At 48.3% G+C, this 20,597-nt stretch overlaps 1 protein-coding gene across 1 annotated transcript in view; it reads right to left on the bottom strand.

The window, feature by feature from the left end:
- Positions 1-20,597, bottom strand: part of LOC127203778 (cytochrome P450 2B1-like) — a 31,886-nt gene that overhangs the window by 10,290 nt on the left and 999 nt on the right. The window contains 3 exon segments of the mRNA XM_051162644.1: positions 10,518-10,678; positions 14,107-14,256; positions 14,395-14,557. Of these exon segments, the coding sequence (XP_051018601.1) occupies positions 10,518-10,678; positions 14,107-14,256; positions 14,395-14,557 (474 nt within the window).

Consider the following 20,597-nt stretch of genomic DNA (forward strand, 5'->3'; position numbering starts at 1 on the left):
TGCAGAGAACCTAGACCCCACCCCCCTTTTGAGTATAGCTGCAGAGAACCTAGACCCTGACCCCCCATTTTGGTATAGCTGCAGAGAACCTAGACCCCCTTGCTTGGATGTAGCTGCAGAGAACATAGACCCTGCCCCTTGTTTGGGTATAGCTGCAGAGAACCAAGACCTCGCCCCCCCCCCCATTTGGGTATAGCTGCAGAGAACCAAGATGCCGCCCCCCCCTCGTTTGGGTATACCTGCAGAGAAACTAGACCCCGCCCCCCTGTTTGGGTATAGCTGCAGAGAACCTAGACCCCGCCCTACCTGTTTTGGTATAGCTGCAGAGAACCTAGACCCCCCACCAGTTTGGGTATAGCTGCAGAGAAACTAGACCCTGCCCTCCCCCTTTTTGGGTATAGCTGCAGAGAACTTAGACCCCACCACTGTTTGAGTTTGGGTGCAGAGAACAGACACCCCACCCCTTGTTTGGGTATAGCTGCAGAGAACCTAGTCCCCCTGTTTGGGTATAGCTGCAGAGGACCTAGACCCAGGCCCCCCTGTTTGGGTATATCTGCAGAGAACCTAGACCCCGCCCCCTCTGTTTGGGTATAGCTGCAGAGAACCTAGACCCCTCCCCTTCCCTGTTTGGGTATAGCTGCAGAGAACCAAGACCTCGCCCCCCCCCCATTTGGGTATAGCTGCAGAGAACCAAGATGCCGCCCCCCCTCGTTTGGGTATACCTGCAGAGAAACTAGACCCCGCCCCCCTGTTTAGGTATAGCTGCACAGAACCTAGACCTCCCACCCGTTTGTCTATAACTGCAGAGAACCTAGACCCCACCACCAGTTTGGGTATAGCTCCAGAGAACATAGACCCTGGCCCTCCCTGTTTGGGTATAGTTAAAGAGAATCTAGACCACATCCCCCAAGTTTGGTATAGCTGCAGAGAGCCTAGACCCCCCTGTTTGGGTAGAGCTGCAGAGAACCTAGACCCCCCTGTTTGGGAATAGCTGCAGAAAACCTAGACCCCACCCCCCTGTTTGGGTATAGCTGCAGAGAACCTAGACCTCGGCCCCCCATTTGGGTAAAGCTGCAAATAACCTAGACCCGGCCCCCTCGTTTGGGTATAGCTGCAAAGAACATAAACCCTGCCCCCACTGTTTGGGTATAGCTGCAGAGAACCAAGACCCTGCCGCCCCCTGTTTGAGTATAGCTCTAGAGAACCTAGACCATGCCCCCATGTTTGGGTGTAGTTGCAGAGAACGTAGACCCCCCCCCCAATTTGGGAATAGCTCCAGAGAACGTAGACACATGCCCTCCCTGTTTGAGTATAGTTACAGAGAATCTAGACCCCGGCCCTCAAGTTTGGGTATAGCTGCAGAGAAACTAGACCCCGCCCCATTGTTTGGGTAGAGCTGTAGAGAACCTAGACCCCCACCCATTTGTCTATAGGTGCAGAGAACCTAGACCCCGCCACCAGTTTGGGTATAGCTGCAGAGAACCTAGACCACGCCCCCCGTTTGGGTATAGCTGCAGAGAACCTAGACACCGGTGCCCCCTGTTTGGGTATAGTTGCAGAGAACCTAGACCCTGCCCCCCTGTTTGGGTATAGGTGCAGATAACCTAGACCCCCTTCTGTTTGGGAATAGCTGCAGAGAACCTAGACCCCGCCCCCGTTTGAGTATAGCTGCAGAGAACCTATACCCCGCCCCCTGTTTGGTATAGCTGCAGAGAACCTAGACCACCCCCTGTTTGGGTATAGCTGCAGAGAACCTAGACCCCACCCTTTGTTTGGGTATAGCTGCAGAGAACCTAGACCCCACCTCTCTGTTTGGGTATAGCTGCAGAGAATGTAGACCCTGCCCCCCTGTTTGGGTATAGCTCCAGAGAATCTAGACCTTCCCCCTGTTTGGGTATAGCTGCAGAGAAACTAGACCCCAGCCCCCCATTTGGGTATAGCTGCAGAGAACCTACACCCGCCCTTTGTTTGGGTAAAGCTTCAGAGAACCTAGACCCCACCCCTCTGTTTGGGTATAGCTGCAGAGAACGTAGACCCCGCCCCCTGTTTGGCTACAGCTGCAGAGAACCTAGACACCGCCACTCCCCTATTTGGGTATAGCTGCAGAGAACATAGACCCCGCCCCCCATTTGGGTATAGCTGCAGGGAACCCAGACCCCGCTCCTCCTGTTTGTGTATAGCTACAGAGAACCTAGAGTCCGCCCCCCATTTGGGTATAGCTGCAGAGAACCTAAACCCAGCCTCCCCTGTTTGGGTATAGCTGCAGAGAACCTGGACCCCACCTCCCCCGTTTGGGTAAAGCTGCAGAGAACCTAGACCCCGACCCACGCGTTTGAGTATAGCTGCAGAGAACCTTGACCTTGCCCCCCCCATTTGGGTATAGCTGCAGAGAACTTAGACCCCGCCCCCTGTTTGGATATAGCTGCAGAGGACCTAGACCCCACCCCCTGTTTGGGGATAGCTGCAGAGAACATAGACCACACACGCTGTTTGGGTATAGCTGCAGAGAACCTAGACCCCCTCCTTTTCGGGTATAGCTGAGGAGAACCTAGACCCCACCCCCGTGCTTCGGTATAGGTGCAGAGAACATAGTCCCTGCCCCCCATTTGGGTATAGCTGCAGAGAACCTACACTCCACCCCTTCTGTTTGTGTATAGCTGCAGAAAACATAGACTCCGCCCCTTGTTTGGGTATAGCTGCAGGGAACCTAGATCCTGCCCCCTGTATGGGGTTAGCTGCAGAGAACATAGACCCCGCCCCTTGTTTGGGTATACCCCCAGAGAACATAGACCCTGCCCCCTTTGGGTATAGCTGTAGAGAACCTAAACCCTGCCCCCCACCCTTTTGGGTATAGCTGCAGAGAACCTAGACCCTGCCCCCTTTTGGGTATAGCTGCAGAGAACCTAGACCCCACCCCTCGTTTGGGTATAGCTGCAGTGAACCTAGACCCAGCCCCCCCTTTGGGTATAGCTGCAGACAACCTAGACCCCGCCCCCCAGTTTTGGTATAGCTGCAGAGAACCTACACCCTGCCCCCCATTTGGGTATAGCTGCTGAGAACCTAGACCTCGTGCCATGTTTTGGTATAGCTGCAGGGAACCTAGACTATGCCCCCCAGTTTGGGTTTAGCTGCAGAGGACATAGACCACGCCCCCCTGTTTGGGTATAGCTTCACAGAACCTAGACCCACCCTCTTTGGGTATAGCTGCAGAGAACCTAGACCCAGCCCCCCATTTGGGTATAGCTGCAGAGAACCTAGACCCCACCCCCTGTTTGGGTATAGCTGTAGACAACATAGACCCCGCCCCCTGTTTGGGTATGGCTGCAGGGAACCTAGACCCCTCCCCCTGTGTATGTATGGCTGCAGGGAACCTAGACCCTGCCCCCTGTTTGGGTATAGCTACAGAGAACCTAGACCCTGCCCCCCGTTTGGGTATAGCTGCAGAGAACTTAGACCCCGCTCCCTGGTTTGGTATAGCTGCAGAGAACATAGACCCCGGTCCCCATTTGGGTATAGCTGCATAGAACCTAGACTTCCCCTGTTTGGTTATAGCTGCATAGAACCTAGACCGTGCCACCCCCCCGTTTAAGTATAGCTGCAGAGAACCTAGACCTGATCCTCCCTGTTTGGGTATAGCTGCAAAAAACCTAGACCATGCCACCTATTTGGGTATAGCTGCAGAGAACCTAGACCCCGCACCCCCTGTTTGAGTATAGCTCCAGAGAACCTAGACATGCCCCTGTTTGGGTATAGCTGCAGAGTACCTAGACCCTGCCCCCTCTTTGGGAATAGCTGCAGAGAACCTAGACCCCCTGTTTGGGTATAGATGCAGAGAACCTAGGCCATGCCCCCGGTTGGGTATAGCTGCAGAGATCCTAGACTCCGCCCCCCTCATTTCGGTATAGCTGCCGAGAACCTAGACCCGGCCCCCCGATTTGGGTATAGCTGCAGAGAACCTAGACCCCGCCCCCCTGCTTGGGTATAGGTGCAGAGAACCTAGACCACACCCCCCATTTGGGTATAGGTGCAGAGAACCTAGATCCCGCCCCCTGTATGGGGTTAACTGCAGAGAACATAGACTCCGCCCCTTGTTTGGGTATATACCCAGAGAACATAGACCCTGTCCCCTTTGGGTATAGCTGTAGAGAACCTAGACCCTGCCCCCACCCTTTTGGGTATAGGTGCAGAGAACCTAGACCTCGCCCCCCCAATTTGGGTATAGCTGCACAGAACCTAGACCCCACCCCCACTCCCATTTGGGTATAGCTGCAGAGAACCTAGACCCCACCCCCACTCCCATTTGGGTATAGCTGCAGAGAACCTAGACTCCGCCCCCGCCCCCGTTTGGGTATAGCTGCAGAGAACCTAGACACCGCCCCCCCATTTGAGTATAGCTGCAGAGAACCAAACCCTGTCCCCCCCCCGTTTGCATGAGCTGCAGAGAACCTAGACCGCACCCCCCATTTGGTTATAGCTGCAGAGAACCTAGACCCTGCCCCACTGTTTGGGTATAGCTGCAGAGAACCTAGACACCCCCTGTTTGGGTATAGCTGCAGAGAACCTAGACCCTGTCCCCTGTTTGGGTATAGCTGCAGAGAACCTAGACCCTGCCCCCCTGTTTGGGTATAGCTGCAGAAAACCTAGACCCTGACCCCCTGTTTGGTTATAGCTGCAGAATACCTAGACCCTGCCCCCCCCTTTGGGTATAGCTGCAGACAACCTACACCCTGCCCCCCAGTTTTGGTATAGCTGCAGAGAACCTAGACCCTGTTCCCCATTTGGGTATAGCTGCAGAAAACCTAGACCCCGCTCCCCATTTGGTTATAGCTGCAGAGAACATAGACCCCACCCCCTGTTTGGGTATAGCTGCAGAGAACATAGACCCTGACCCCCTGTTTGGGTATGGCTGCAGGGAACCTAGACCCCTCCCCCTGTGTATGTATGGCTGCAGGGAACCTAGACCCCGCCCCCCACCGTTTGGGTATAGCTGCAGAGAACTTAGACCCCGCCCCGGTTTGGTATAGCTGCAGAGAACCTAGACTTCCCCTGTTTGGTTATAGCTGCATAGAACCTAGACTGCGCCCCCCCCCCGTTTAAGTATAGCTGCAGAGAACCTAGAGACCGGCCCCCCATGTTTGGGTATAGCTACAGAGACCCTAGACCCTGCCCCCCTGTTTGGGTATAGCTGCAGAGAACCTAGACCCTGCCCCCTGTTTGGGTATAGCTGCAGAGAACATAGACCCCACCCAATTGTTTGGGTACAGTTGCAGAGAAACTAGACCCCCCCTGTTTAGGTATAGGTGCAGAGAACCTAGACCCCCCCGTTTGAGTATAGCTGCAGAGAACCTCGACCCCGCCCCCGTTTGTGTATAGCTGCGGAGAACCTACACCCCACCCCCCTCTTTGGGTATAGCTGCAGAGAACATAGATCCCACCCAACTGTTTGGGTATAGCTGCATAGAAACTAGACACACCCCCCCCGTTTGGGTATAGCTTCATAGAACGTAGACCCCGCCCTCCCTGTTTGAGTATAGGTGCAGAGAACCTAGACCCCCCCCCCATTTGGGTATAGGTGCAGAGGACCTAGACCCTGCCCCCTTTTGGGTATAGCTGCAGAGAAGCTACACCCCACCCCCCTGTTTGGGTATAGCTGCTGAGAACCTAGACCCCGGCCCCCTGTTTTGGTATAGCTGCAGAGAACTTAGGCCCCGCCCACCCTTTGGGTATAGCTGCAGAGATCCTAGACCTGGCCCCCCCATTTGGGTATAGCTGCAGAGAACCTAGACCCTGCCCCTCCCGTTTGGGAATAGCTGCAGAGAACCTGGACACCCCCTCTTTGGGTATAGTGTAGAGAACCTAGACGCCGCCCCCTTTTGTATATAGCTGCAGAGAACCTAGACCCTGCCTCCCGTTTGGGTTTTGCTGCAGGGAACCTAGACCCCGCCCTGCCCCCCATTTGGTATAACTGCAGAGAACCTAGACCCTTCCCCCTGTTTGGTTATAGCTGCAGAGAACCTAGACCCTGACCCTCTGTTTGAGTATAGCTGCAGAGAACCTCGACAGAGCCCCCCCCCTGTTTAAGTATAGCTGCAGAGAACCTAGACCCAACCCGCCCTGTTTGGGTATAGCTGGAAAAAACCTAGACCCCCTGTGTTTAGATATAGCTGCAGAGAACCTAAACCCCGCCCCCCGTTTGGGTATAGCTGCAGAGAACCTAGACCCCGCACCCCCTGTTTGAGTATAGCTGCAGAGAACCTAGACATCCTCCCCGTTTGGGTATAGCTGCAGAGAACCTAGACCACACACCCCTGTTTTGGTATACCTGCAGAGAACCTAGACCCCCCTGTTTTGGTATAGCTGCAGAGAACCTAGATCCCGGCCCCCCTGTTTGCTTATAGCTGCAGAGAACCTAGACCCCGGCCCTTCTGTTTTGGTATAGCTGCAGAGAACCTAGGCCCCGCTCCCCCATTTGGGTATAGCTGCAGAGAACCTAGACACCCCCCCTCTTTGGGTATAGCTGCAGAGAACATAGACCCCATCCCTCCTGTTTGGGTATAGGTGAAGAGAACCTAGACCCCGCCCCCCCATTTGGGTATAGTTGCAGAGAACCTAGACCCCGCCCCCTGTTTGGGTATAGCTGCAGGAACCTAGACCCTCCCCCTGTTTGGATATAGCTGCAGCGAACCTAGACCCCGCACCTCCGTTTGGGTATAGCTGCAGAGAACATAGACCCTGCCCCCCTGTTTAGATATAGCTGCAGAAAACCTAGACTCCCCCTGTTTGTGTATAGCTGCAGAGAACCTAGACCCTGCCACCCCTGTATGGGTATAGCTGCAGAGAACCTAGACCCCACCCCCCGTTTGAGTATAGCTGCAGAGAACCTAGACACCCCCTCTTTGGGTATAGCTGCAGAGAACATAGACCCCACCCCTCCTGTTTGGGTATAGGTGCAGAGAACCTAGACCTCGGCCCCCCCACCGTTTGGGTATAGTTGCAGAGAGCCTAGACCCCACCCTTCATTTGGTTATAGCTGCAGCGAACCTAGACCCCGCACCCCTGTTTGGGTATAGCTGCAGAGAACATAGACCCTGCCCCCCTGTTTAGATATAGCTGCAGAAAACCTAGACTCCCCCTGTTTGTGTATAGCTGCAGAGAACCTAGACCCTGCCACCCCTGTATGGGTATAGCTGCAGAGAACCTAGACCCCACCCCCCGTTTGAGTATAGCTGCAGAGAACCTAGACACCCCCTCTTTGGGTATAGCTGCAGAGAACATAGACCCCACCCCTCCTGTTTGGGTATAGGTGAAGAGAACCTAGACCTCGGCCCCCCCCACCGTTTGGGTATAGTTGCAGAGAGCCTAGACCCCACCCTTCATTTGGTTATAGCTGCAGCGAACCTAGACCCCGCACCCCTGTTTGGGTATAGCTGCAGAGAACATAGACCCTGTCCCCCTGTTTAGGTATAGCTGCAGAAAACCTAGACTCCCCCTGTTTGTGTATAGCTGCAGAGAACCTAGACCCTGCCACCCCTGTTTGGGTATAGCTGCAGAGAACCTAGACACCACCCCCCGTTTGGGTATAGCTGCAGAGAACCTAGACACCCCCCTTTGGGTATAGCTGCAGAGAACATAGACCCCACCCCTCCTGTTTGGGTATAGGTGCAGAGAACCTAGACCCTGACCCCCCCCCCCGTTTGGGTATAGTTGCAGAGAGCCTAGACCCCACCCTTCATTTGGTTATAGCTGCAGCGAACCTAGACCCCGCACCCCCGTTTGGGTATAGCTGCAGAGAACATAGACCCTGCCCCCTGTTTAGGTATAGCTGCAGAAAACCTAGACTCCCCCTGTTTGTGTATAGCTGCAGAGAACCTAGACCCTGCCACCCCTGTTTGGGTATAGCTGCAGAGAACCTAGACCCCGCCCCCCTCTTTGGTTATAGCTGCAGAGAACCTAGACCCCGCCCCCCCCCATTTGGGCATAGCTGCCCGCCCACTCTGTTTGGGTATAGCTGCAGAGAAGTTAGACTTCGCGCCCCCTGTTTGGGTATAGCTGCAGAGGACCTAGAACCCGCCCCCTGTTTGGGTATAGCTGCAGAGGACCTAGACTTCCCCCTCCCCATTTGGGTATAGCTGCAGAGAACCTAGACTCCCCCCCCCATTTGGGAATAGCTGCAGAGAACCTAGACCCCACCCTCTGTTTTTGTATAGCTGATAGACAGCTAATTTCCCAGTTTGTTGGGGTGGAGGAGTGGAGACTGCCTCTGACATGAACTCCGGTGCCTACAATTTGATCACAGCATCCCTTGGCAGGACAGACTTGCAGGCGCAGAGAAAGGGCATGAAGACAATCCTTATGAGACCCAATAGACTGTAACCAGATAGTGGGGCGAGCAGGGCCTCCTCTGTTAGAGATCTAGAAAAGGGGATTAGGACAGAAGAGGGAGGGAATGTGCTAACTAGAAGATAAGAGTCATGGGATAACAATCAGGAGGTACTGTGACTATTTTTTAAATTACTTATAATTTTACCTGTAAAGACAATAATACTTGCACTGACATGGCAGGCCAAAGACATTATTGCACTGATATGGCAGGTCATCAAGCATTTAATCTCTTATGACTCATCCCATGTCCCTTCCAGCTACCCTGCAATGTACCACACACAGCAACATACCTAATGATCTTTCAACACAGGATATTATACGCTATTAATATAAAATATTTCACACTAATGCTAAACCCTCTTCTTGTTTCTCTACCAACCTACCTAAAATCATCCCAGCTAATAACTTTTTTTAAAACAAGGCTGAACTGAAACATACAATGGCATCACTAGACTAACTCTACCTCAGCTATATAGTCCCTAACTTTCTCGCTCACCGAGTTCTACAAGTAAAAAATTATGAGAGTCAAGGAATGTTGTAAAACTCTGAGGGTGTAGACTCTTAAATCAGTTATGAAAGCCTGTAAGTGAAAGTTAAAAGGAAGTGTTTTAAGTCCTGGTAATGTAAAAGCTTAAATGCGTTTTGAGGTACTGAAAAAGTGATTTATGGAACTGAGATGGAATTTAAGTACATAAAAAGTTGTGCTGAAACTTCCTCTTCTTCTCTCTATGCAAGTTTTCTGGGTCCCCAAACTTTTACTATTGACTCACAGACATGAATCAATCTGCTGCCTGTTCTACAACATGAATTTCATTACAGATTACAAATGATGACAATACTAACATAACTAACACGGACCAGCGTCACAAACGGCTCCACTGTTTCCTGCACTTCTCTAGCCTCAGATGGCCCAGCTCAGCCTTGACTAACATTCTTGATCCTTAGGTCCTTAACAAGGAAGCCCCAGTGTCAGCATGAAGCACCTAGAGAACCCAATACCTGGTGACCCAATAATAATAAATAGGTGGGAACGAAGGGCTTTAACAGGCCCAGCATGACAAACACAGGCTGGAAGATAGCAAACATGACACCGACAGGTTTTGCCTTTTAACCCTTCTTCCACTTGTTAAACCATTAGATTACACTCCTAACGCTAACTCCCAGTGTCTATTCCCTAATTTGGCTAATCACTCCCTTTTGAAACAAAACGCCAAACCCAACATTTACAGATCTTCATTCGTTTAACATGTCCAAGGAAAATTTACCAACTCATCCTAGCATGGACTCCCCAACACATTTTCCATTCCAAACCCCCTTGTGCAGAAAGACTTACTTGCCTGATTGATTGCTTGCTGTTTGTTGCTCAGTGTTGCTGCTGCTGCTTCTGTTTGCAGCCTCCCCTCTTGCTTGCCCCACCTGGGTAGTACATCTCCTTTGTACCCAGAACTTGATGTTGGGGTGTGTCCTGTACCGAATCTGAGAGGCCCACCCTTCCTTACACTTGGTCCTCATATTCCATTAAGAAAAAACAAAACACACTCACACACACTCCTCATCTATGTGCACTGTACATGTTCAAACTTTTGAACTGTATCTCTAAATCTGGTAACATTTGCCTTGCATCTCTGTATCTCTCTTTTCCTACCCCTCTGCTCACTCTCTCCCAATCTTCTTTGCTGAATTGTCTTCATTGGTTTTAATTTCTGGAGTTTTGGTTTGTGGGCACAGGGTCTCCTGTGTGCGATACTGGCCTCAAACTCAATATGTAGTCAGAGATCACCCCCAAATTCCTCACCCTTCTGCCTCCACATGCTTCATGGCATGGGCTGTGTACCACCACACACAGGATATGCCGTGCTGGGCCCCACCTCATGCACACAGATCAGGGCATCTACCCTCTGAGAGAATCTGCATCCCCCATTTCATCATTACATGTGCATGTGTGTATAGCTTTTATCTCTACATTCAGGTCTCTCCGTCCCGCTACCGTCTCTTCCTTCCTTCCTGGTCTCAACCTCCTTCTCTCTCTGTGTTGCCTCTGCCACTCTTCCAGCAATATGACACTCCCTTCTCCACTCACAGAGCAGCGTCTTGTTTCCATTACCCAGGATGCTCCTCTCCTCCCGTCAACTGACCTGGCTGGAGAATGAGCTCAAAATTGCGGAGGTCTGGAAGAACAAATCCATCAGGTGCAGGAACTGGGGGTCTTTGTAGTCAAAGCGCTCTCCAAAGACAATGATGCAGATGATGTTGGCTGTGATGCTCTGGAAGAGGAACATGGGTTCCAGGGGGGCTCCTGGAGGGTGGGGGCGGGGTGCAGGACAGGAGACATGAGGGAGTGGCCCTGGAGAACATTTGCCTTTAACCCTCACTCTGTGAGTGTGCTTGAAGAATAAACACCCGCTACCCCATGTGCACAAAGGATGTGCTAATCCCTACCCTCAGTGGTGCACGTAGCCTTTTCGTTGACTTCACTTAGTGCTGTACAGAAGTTGTGGTTGCTACTCATACACAGAGATGGGAAGGATGCAGGATGTTACTTCACTGAGGAGAAACTCAACTGATCACAGTTGGGATCCAGAGGCAGCGTGTGTGGAGTCTGTCTTCACTGTGCCCAGCCACGCCATTACCATGCTGGCTCTTGTTCTGACAGCTGACTCCCACTGGCAGGAATGGTGCAGAGACTGCCTTAGTAGATTTAAAATCCCTGCACACTCCTTTCCCCCCTATCTGCCCATCTTCCTCTACCCCTTCTCTGGCTTCCTTGCCCTGTGGTGGCCGAGAGACAAACAGAACCTGGTTCCTGCTGGCTTCATATGCCAAGTCCAACACAGAACCTGGTTCTGCTGGCTTTCATATGCCAAGTCCCGTCAGGACTATGGTGTATTGGGTCCAGTAGGATCTGGGTGTTTGGCGGGTGTTTGCGAGGGCCGGGTGTCAGTCCAAAGGTTGGGCCCTTGTGGATCTTCTTCATGGGGAGGAGGATTGCTTGTTTGTGATATATCTTTAGACTCGGTCGCTTTGATATTCAGGCCGGGCTAGTCAGTTTCCCTCTCAGCCTCATCCTTCTCCTTCTTTCTTTTGGGTTCCGTTCCATGTCTATGATCTCCTCCTTAGTCTTTTTGACCTGTGCATTTTGTCTTTTACAACACTCCTTGGAATCAATGCACTTGTTATTCTCTATCTATTATTTAGTATTTATATCTCTATCTATCTATCTATCTATCTATCTATCTATCTATCTATCTCAGCTTTCCTAAGAAACATCATTAAGAGATGGGAAATGCCCCAGTGGAGAACGAAAAAAAGTGGAAAGAATTACAGTTGGAAAGAAAAGAAAAGAAAAGACATGGAGAAAAGAAAAGAAACGAAACAGTGCCGTGGAAAGAGAAGAAAAGAAAAAAAAAAAGAGTGGAAAGAAAAAGAAACTAGTGGAAAGAAAAGTGGGAAAGCCCACAGTGAAAGAACATGGAGAAGAAAGAACCCGTGGACAGAAATGGCACGTGGGAAAGAAGGAAGACCAGGAAAAAAGTGGCGAACCAGTGGAAAAGATGGGAAGAACCCAGCAAGTGGTGGGAATGAGTGGAAAACGACAAAAGAAGCAGTGGAAGAAAGAAACCCGTGGAACGAAAATGGAAAAAAGTGGCAGAACGTGGCAAGAAATGGAGAAAAGTGGAACGAAAAAGGACAGTGAGTGGAAACGAATCCGAGCCAGTGGAAAGAAAGAAATTAGTCTTGGCAACACAGAGTGGAAGTGGAAAGAAAAGAAATGGAGCTTTTGAAAGAAATGGAGCTAAGAAGGAAAAGAAAAAAATTGGACAGAAATGGAGCTTGCAAAGCTTGCCAAAAACAGAGTCCGAGCAGCCCCAGAGTAGTGGACGCCAGTGGAAAAAGAAATGGAAACGAGTGGAAGAAGACAAAAAGTTGGAAAGAAAAAAGAAAAGAAATGGAGCTGGAAAGAGAAAAAAGACGAAATGGAAGGAAATCAGGGCAAAAGGAAAGAAAAAACAGGAGTGGTCCAGTGGGAGTGGAAACGGAAAAGACACCATCAGTGGAAAGAGTGGACGTTGGGTGAGTGGAAATAAACCAGTGGCAGAGCCAAGTAGAGTGGAAAGAAATCAGTGGCAAGCAAAAAGAAAATGGAAAGAAAAGAGAAAATGGAGCTGCAAAAGTGGAATGGAACAGTGGAAACGAAAAGAAAAAGAAACACAGTGCGTGGAAAAAGAAAATGAGCTTTTTGCAATGTTGCAAACAGAGGGGGGCAGTATCACCAGGATTCCCTTCCTTTTGCTTTTTCCTTGTTGTTACACGAACCGTGAAAGAACCCAGAAAGGCACTCTGCAGGAGGCACTCTGATTTTCTAACACGGTCCACCTTTGTTCCCTGCCCTTCTTCCTCTGTGCTTATTGGTGCTCATAGCACAAGCACAAGGGAGAAACCACAGTCCCTGCTTAGAACACATCTCTAGTTGCTCCTGCTTCCTTTGCTTTCATACTTGAGCTCCTTATTTTTTCTTAACTAAGACCATTTAGGGGCGTGCAGTAGGGCAAAGGTTAAGCCAAGGTAGTCTTGAACCAGACCCGCAGTGGAAGATGACCTGGAATATCTCCGACTCCTGCTTGTCTTTAGAGTGCTGGGATTATAATCCCATCCCATCATGCCCACTGCATACGGTCCCAAACACACTCTACAAATCAACAAAAGACACACGCATGCATTTTTTTTTGAGACAGGACCTCACAGTGTAGACAAGACTGGCCTTGAATTTATGACCATTTTTGTTGTCTCAGCCTTCTGAGTTCTGAGACGACAAGTATGCACCAATCATTATCAATTGGAGGAAAAGTCATTGAAGAGGGAGGGTGCCGAAGAGAAGAGACCACTATAGCCAGGACAGGGTGCGGAAGTAAATTGAAAGGACAAATACGTGACCATTTGCCGTGGCTTTCGAGGCTCGCTGCGCGCGCTCTCGCTTTCTCGCTCGCTGCTCGCGCTCTTCGTCGGCTGCGCTTCCGCTCTCTTCTTTCTTTGCCGCTCGCTCGTTCGCGTCCTCTCGCTCTTCTGCTCGCTTCCCGTCTCTCTCTCGCTCTCTCTCTGCCCCTCTCTCGTTCCGCGCTCGGTCCTCTCGCCGCTCTTCCTCTCTCGTTCGTTCATCTCTCGCTCTTCCTCGCTCGCTTTTCCCCCCTCTCTCTCTTACTCTCTCTCTCTCTCGGCGCTTCGGCTTGGCTCCGCGCTCTCTCTCTGCCATATTATCCGGCTCCTGGGTGCTCTTCTCTCTGTTTGTCTTTTCTGTATTGTGTGCATGTGGTGTGTTGTGTGTGTGTTTTTCTACTGGTGTGTCTTTTTTCTTTCTTTGTGTATTCACGTTTTCCTTAGACTCACCCTTTAATTTCCGCAGTTCCTCCACCAGACACTGGGGCTTCCTCTCTCTCTCCTCTCTCTCTCTCTTCCTTCCTCTCTTCTATTCCTTCTCTCTCCTCTCTTCCTCTCTCTTCCTCCTCTCTCTCTTCCTCTCTCTCTCTTCATCTCTCTCTCTCTTCCCCTCTCTCTCTCTTCCCCTCTCTCTCTCTTCCTCTCTCTCTCTCTCTCTCTCTCTCTCTCTCTCTCTCTTCATATCTCATCTTCTCTACTGTGTGCATGTGTGTGTGTGTGTGTGTGTTTTTCTACCTGGTGTGTCTCTTTTTCTTTCTTTCACTGTGTATTCACGTTTTTCCTTAGACTCACCTTGTAATTTCCGCAGTTCCTCCACCAGACACTGGGCTTCCTCTCTTATACGCTCCTCCAAACTCCGCTTTCCCATCCCAAATTCCCTCAAGGTGGCCAGAGAGAATCGTCGAAGAGTCTTCCAGCTTTCCCCATTGGTAAAGATCATACCTAAGAAAGTAGGGGAAGTATGGATAGGTTCCGTTGGAAGTTCAAAGGATCTGGAGTCCTTGCCCACAGGTTGGGGGTCACCTCTCAGATTCCCCTTCCTGGGCCACATCCTCCACTAAAACTTGTCCCAGATCTTACCATATCCCTGTACAACTGGATGAAGCACAGCAACTGGCGCCCGACCAGAGAAAGGCTCAGCTTGGTCCACGAGAGCCTCCCTTATGGTGTCCGTCCCACACAGCATCACCACAGGCCTTGGTCCCAGGTGCACTGTGAAAACATCCCCGTATTTTTCTCGAAACTGCAAGCATAGGGTACCAAGGTTAGATTATTTAGCAGAGACGGTGTTGTGAAACTGTTAAACTAGTTAGATACATATTAGTAAATAGGTACTTCCTCCTCCTCCCCTGGCCACTCTCCAGTTCTGAGGACCTATGAGTTAAAGGCTTATTTCTCACCCGCCAGGTATGGATTGAATGGTTAGATATTCTAATCAGTGCACCAGTTCTGTAGAGCAGAGGAGGGATGGAAACACATGCTTCGAATCCTGGCACTGGGAGGAGGAGCCCAGGGAACAAGTAGTTATCCTTCCCTTGACTACACATCTAGTCCAAGGCCATTCTGGGTCACATATGACTGACCCTAACTCAAAAATAAACAAATATAGCGACAGGTATGCATACAGATTAAGACCCAGTGCTCTTTAGTTTTTCCAGCATCTCATCCAAGAGCAATCTTGGCAAGTCTCTCTGCTTTGGAAAGGTCCAGTGTAGGGTTCTGGTACAGGACACAAAGATCCCTGTTCAAATTTATTGCTTGAGTCGCTGAGCTGATGGCTCAAGCAACTGATTATGACTGAAAGAAAAAGAGGAGAGGGAGTCCAGGTTTTTTTTTCTCTAGTGACCCTAGACTGGCTGTACTGCAGCTAAGGGGGAGGGGGGCGGGAAGCTTGAACTGACAACCTTTTTCTCTGTGGCAATGGCTGTAAAGTTGGCTTCTAGCCAGACATTAAAAGGAGTTCTAAAAGGAGGCCTGTTGATCTTTAAATAGTCCTCTTTGCAGCGATCTACAGTACACTGAAGTGTGCCCGCTTGTCTGAGAGGGCGAGGGAGAGCCCTGAGTCTGTTAACTCATTTGTGAATCTACAATGGAATAAGAGATAAGAGCGAGATAGAAAATAGACAATTAACACATATAAGCATTTAAGAGAAATTGGTGGACGTAGTTCCAAAAACTTATCCCAATTATATTTTGGGTTCATGGTAAGTTTAAACCAACTTGCCTATATTTATGGTGTATACCAGGATTCATGGTGCCATCCGTAGTGAAGGCTTATCTCAGGCCACAAACCTGCCTCAAGGCTGTTCCCTAGTGAGGCATCTGGAGGTCCACAAAGGTATTCATTGCAGCAATTAAATTTTTTCTAAAGTTGTTATAGAAGATTTAAAACAATTTAACATTTAAAATTATTTGACCCAAATCAGGAATTCCATAATCAGGAATTAATTTATCTGGACAGTGGTACGTCTTCAATAAGATCCCACGGAACGTTTGTTCAATCAGAGTGGGGTAAACAACCGGAAAATAATGACTCACACCAATGCCATATTTTAGAGAGACGCGGCAGTGCACAAACACGAGGTTGTCAGAAGTTAGAGGCAACTCTGGTGTGCATCACGGTACAGGCCTTGCAAAACACTAGGTCCCTTCTAGAAAGCTCACATGCCTACTGAACTCCTTTAACAGATGCGACCTACCTGTGAAGCAGCTTCAGTCTCTAACTGTTTAATGTCTTGTACAACGTTTGGAGAGAATATCCTTGACCTATCCACTGGGTTATTTGTGGGGAGTGGGGAGTGATTATCCCTGGTGGTGTCCCTGAACGTGAATCATTAGTTTAATACAGACAGTTGGGAGGTGACCTGGAATGCAATCATCTCTGGGCACCTACCAGGAACTGGACCTAGGAATGTCAAATCCCTTCAGTGCTGAAAGCCCTTGAATAGACTAGTGCAAGTTTGCAAATAACCCACCTTCCTCCTGTTGGAACCTTTATTTCAGTCTAGATTTCAATGCATCCTGATGCCATCTGGGGGATGGTGTTTAAAAAAATAAATTCTACGTTTGTATGGGTTAGATGTATTTATGTAACAATGATAGATAGATAGATAGATAGATAGATAGATAGATAGATAGACACATACATACATACATAGATGCATAGATGAATAGATACATAATAGATACAGGTAAAGGATATATGACAGATCATAGATAGATAAATAATATATAGATAATAGAAGATAGGTAGATGATAGATGAAAGATAATACATAAATGGGTGATAGAGAGTTGTTAAATAAAAGATAAATGATGGATAGATAATACAAAATATAAGATTGACGGACTGATTGATTGATTGATAAATTGATAGATATCATGCAGACCATTTTTAAACACTATGATTGGTCATAATGGCAGGAGTTTAGATTTCAGCAACATTGTAACACCGTGTGGGGGTGGTCAATATATGCCTATGACCCCAGATTAAAGTACTGGAGCATGAAGAAAGCTGTATTGCTGAGACTTGCTGGCTTCCAGACCCATTTCCGGGAGGGAAGCAGCTTCAAAGGACAGCCAGAGTGATGGAGAAGAACAACTGGGGCTGTACTCTAGCCTCTGTCCCCAGGGAGAGGTGTGAGAGCACAATTAGAAATATACATATACACACATAAATACATGCTTACATAACATATATACACATACATTCATACATACAGAATACATGATACATATACACACAAAGACAGACACATAGACAGACAGACAGACAAACATACTACATACTAATAAATAAGCATGTTTTGAAATTTATAGTTAAGCTTTCTTTAAAATGGAATGTCCTGTATCTGCTAGTCCCTTCCTGGTTTCCCTCCTTCTGTTCTTACATCTGTAAAAAGCAGTTTCACCACAACCCAAGTCAGAGCATTCACTGAACCATGTATTGTTTAATGCCACTAACATTCCCCAAGCTCCACAGTGTACCCATGTTCCTGAAAATAAGTTCAAAGACTCCACCGTGGTCCACACAGCCCTACCTGACCTGATCCCATCAGTTGCTCTGCATCTCCTTTCCTCTCTTGTTCCTCATTGACAAGAGGTCCATGTTGCTCACAGACCTGGTTCATCTTCAGGTTCCTTCAGCAACGCTGCCTCTATCTGGTGCCACCACCTGCATCTATCAGAGTCTCTGTTTACAAATAAAGCAAGACACTCTGTCCAAACTGCCACCGCTTTCAAAGACATCACGCTGCTTTATCTTATTCACCACTACTTTCCGTCTGCTTGTGTCTGTCTGTCACAGCTAGAATAATACGCAACTGGCATAGTGATCTTACATGCCTCTGAGATGTCACACCTAGAATGTTCTCCAGGACACAGGCGCCAAATAAATTTCCAGCGAGTTGGTTAATAAGTGAACGTGTTGATCAAGGCAGGGGGTCATGCAGATTGCCACACGCTCAGGAGCCACGCATCCTTGTTCTCACCAGAAGAGAAAAGCAATACTCAAGAACATTTGAAAATGAAGCACGATCCCACATCTTTAAATGGATAGAGGAAGATCGGTGCCAATCTTTCTCCCCTTTGTCAGGATATGCACATGTCCCTGCCTTATTGGTAAGCTGTCAATATACATGTGAGGTTCTGGGTGATTAGATGGCCCATGAAAGACCTGGAAGAAGTCTATAAATTGTGATAATAATTCTTTAAGTGTTTTCAGACAGAAGAGTCTCTTGTACCCAAGGGTGATCTCAAATTCTTTAGTAGCAAAATAGTGACCTTGTAGTTTAAACATCCTGCCCCCACCTCTCAAGCGCTGGGATTACTTGCGTGTGCCACTAGACCCGGAAAATACTCTATGGTTTATGGAAATTCTTATATGCCTATTTACAAAGAAGTGGCCTGCATTTTTCACAAAGTTCTACAAAGATTTAAAGATTACTACACCATTAAGTAGATTTATTCCAGGAGCATTCCTGAGACTTAGAACCTCCAGGCCTGTATACACTAGGTCTCAGCTTCCCATCTCACTATCTCTGTACCTGTCATATAAGCCTTCCATGTGCTAAACCTCACCCTCTGTCTCAGTTTATTTTTCCAAATGGCAGAGACTGGACAATTTATAATGAACAGAGATTTATTTGCTATGTTCTATGAGGCTAGGAAAAATTGAAGACATTGTAGCATGGCCCTGGAAGGGTGGTCTTTCCACATCAACCATGTTAAGAGAAAGGGAAAATAAAAGAATGTGTCTGAGGAGGAGAGGTGACTCACTTTGATAACAAACGCGCTCTTGTGACAGATATGATAATCCATTCATGAATCAGATCTCAGAAGAAAGAAGGAGACAATAGTGATAGCCAAGTCATGATGACAAAACAAAGAAGAAGAACAAAGGAAAAACAAAAAGCAGCTGTGGGAAGTACATTCAAAGGTCCCTTCTCTGGGAGTTGAGAATGTGCTCAGTTGGCAGGTTGTTTGTCTGGCATCCATAAGGCAGGAGCTTACTCCTAGTGCCCAGTGAACATGATGCAATGTGCCACCACAGTCAGCTTAAAATGTGTTTTAAAATGACATGGAAATACACTCCCTAGATATGACAGCATTGCAACATAGATTTTTTTTTTAATTTGTTTAAAAAGCTAAAATTTTGTTATGAGACTGTACAATTCTGGTGATTTTGAATCTTAATGCTGGCTGTTGAGACTTCAGTTTGCCTTTCTTTCTCTAGCACACTGCCAGAAGAATGTCATCATTAAGACCTCAAGCTTTTTTAACAGACATGTCATGGTCAAATCCCACACAACCATCTTAGAACAACACAGTAGGCTGGAGTAGTAGATATAAAAAAAAAAAACACACATTCCATATGGGCTTGCCAGCAATTGCCAAGGTTCATCAGCAATGGATTTGAAGTTGAGCTAAAATGACCTTTAGAGCTGGGTCAGGCTCCAGGCTCTTCTACAACATGCTTGGCTCCACCAAGCTGGTTTACCCTGGGGCTCACAACGGTGCAGCTCCACCACTTGGCAAACAGAGGCCTCTGTCTGGACCGGCTACCCTTTTATTCTTGTTTGTTCTATGGGATTTGCCTTAAGCATGTCTTAAGTGCCTTCCATGAGTTCGAATGTTGGAGTCCTTGTCCTCATGTGCTTGTGTTGAGAGGTTGTAGAGCCCTTCAAGAGCGGAAACCTAGTGAAAGGCATTGGGTCTTTAGGGTAGATCCTGTGCACAGCTTAATACTGGTCTCCGAGAAAGGTCTGTAATCTTGGGTAATTGATTATAAAACAAGCCCCCCACGGGGTTAGCATCTTTCTTGTGAAACATAAGAAAGGTCATAACCAGCATCTTGCAAAAAATATACTACTTCATCTTAGACTCTGAGACTCCTAATTAGAACCTGCATAAACCTTTAAATTATAAAAAGAAATTAGACTCTGGACTTCGGTGATAGCAACAGGAGACAGAAAAAGGCATCAATAGACTTTATACTGCCTGCTTAGTTGAATCCCTTCGCTTCTTAACGTTCTTGGCTTCAGTCAAGCTGGCTCCTCCCCATGACGTGAAATTTTAGCACCTGCCTCTCCCATGTTACAACCTGTCATCGTGCAATGGGGTCAAGTATTGACCAAGCAAGAATTGTTGCTCAGCAATGGCTTCTTTTCCACGCTTATCACGATTCTAGAAAGTCTTTGTGGCTCTGTTCATGTCCCTGTCTTTATATATGTCTGTATGAACCCTCGGGTGATCTTAAAATTCCCATTGCTTTGATTGTATTCAAGATCACCCAGGTGAGCAAGTACCTAGCCTAATTAATATGTGTGACTTTATTCTATACCTGCGACCAGACTCTCAGCTCCTGGAAGCCAAAGAATGCAGCTCATATCTCTGACAGTGGACTATAGAATTGAACAGTTGTTTGAGGTGTCCCGTAATAGGTAATAACTTCCTGCCCGCTGAACATTGCATAGACCCTGGGAACCATTTTTGCTTATAACATTTCGAAAGGTGCTACAGAGGACAGACGCAACATGTCATGCTATCAGGATGGATGTCACCAGCCCTCACTGTGAGTCTGTGGGCAGTTAGAGTTCTGGGGGAGGGTTCCACTATGTTCAGCCATGTAACTGTTCATACGTTGACTATGTTCCAGTAAATAGTCTCCACATTCATACTCAGTCAAGCAGCCATAATTACATCCAAGTGGGAAGAGGCTTCAGAGAAAATGGTGCAGATGAGAATGAGAAAGGAAGAAATTCGATTTTCAAAGAATAAAATCAT

This window comes from Acomys russatus, chromosome 19 (assembly GCF_903995435.1).
Source record: "Acomys russatus chromosome 19, mAcoRus1.1, whole genome shotgun sequence".
Taxonomy (NCBI): domain Eukaryota; kingdom Metazoa; phylum Chordata; class Mammalia; order Rodentia; family Muridae; genus Acomys; species Acomys russatus.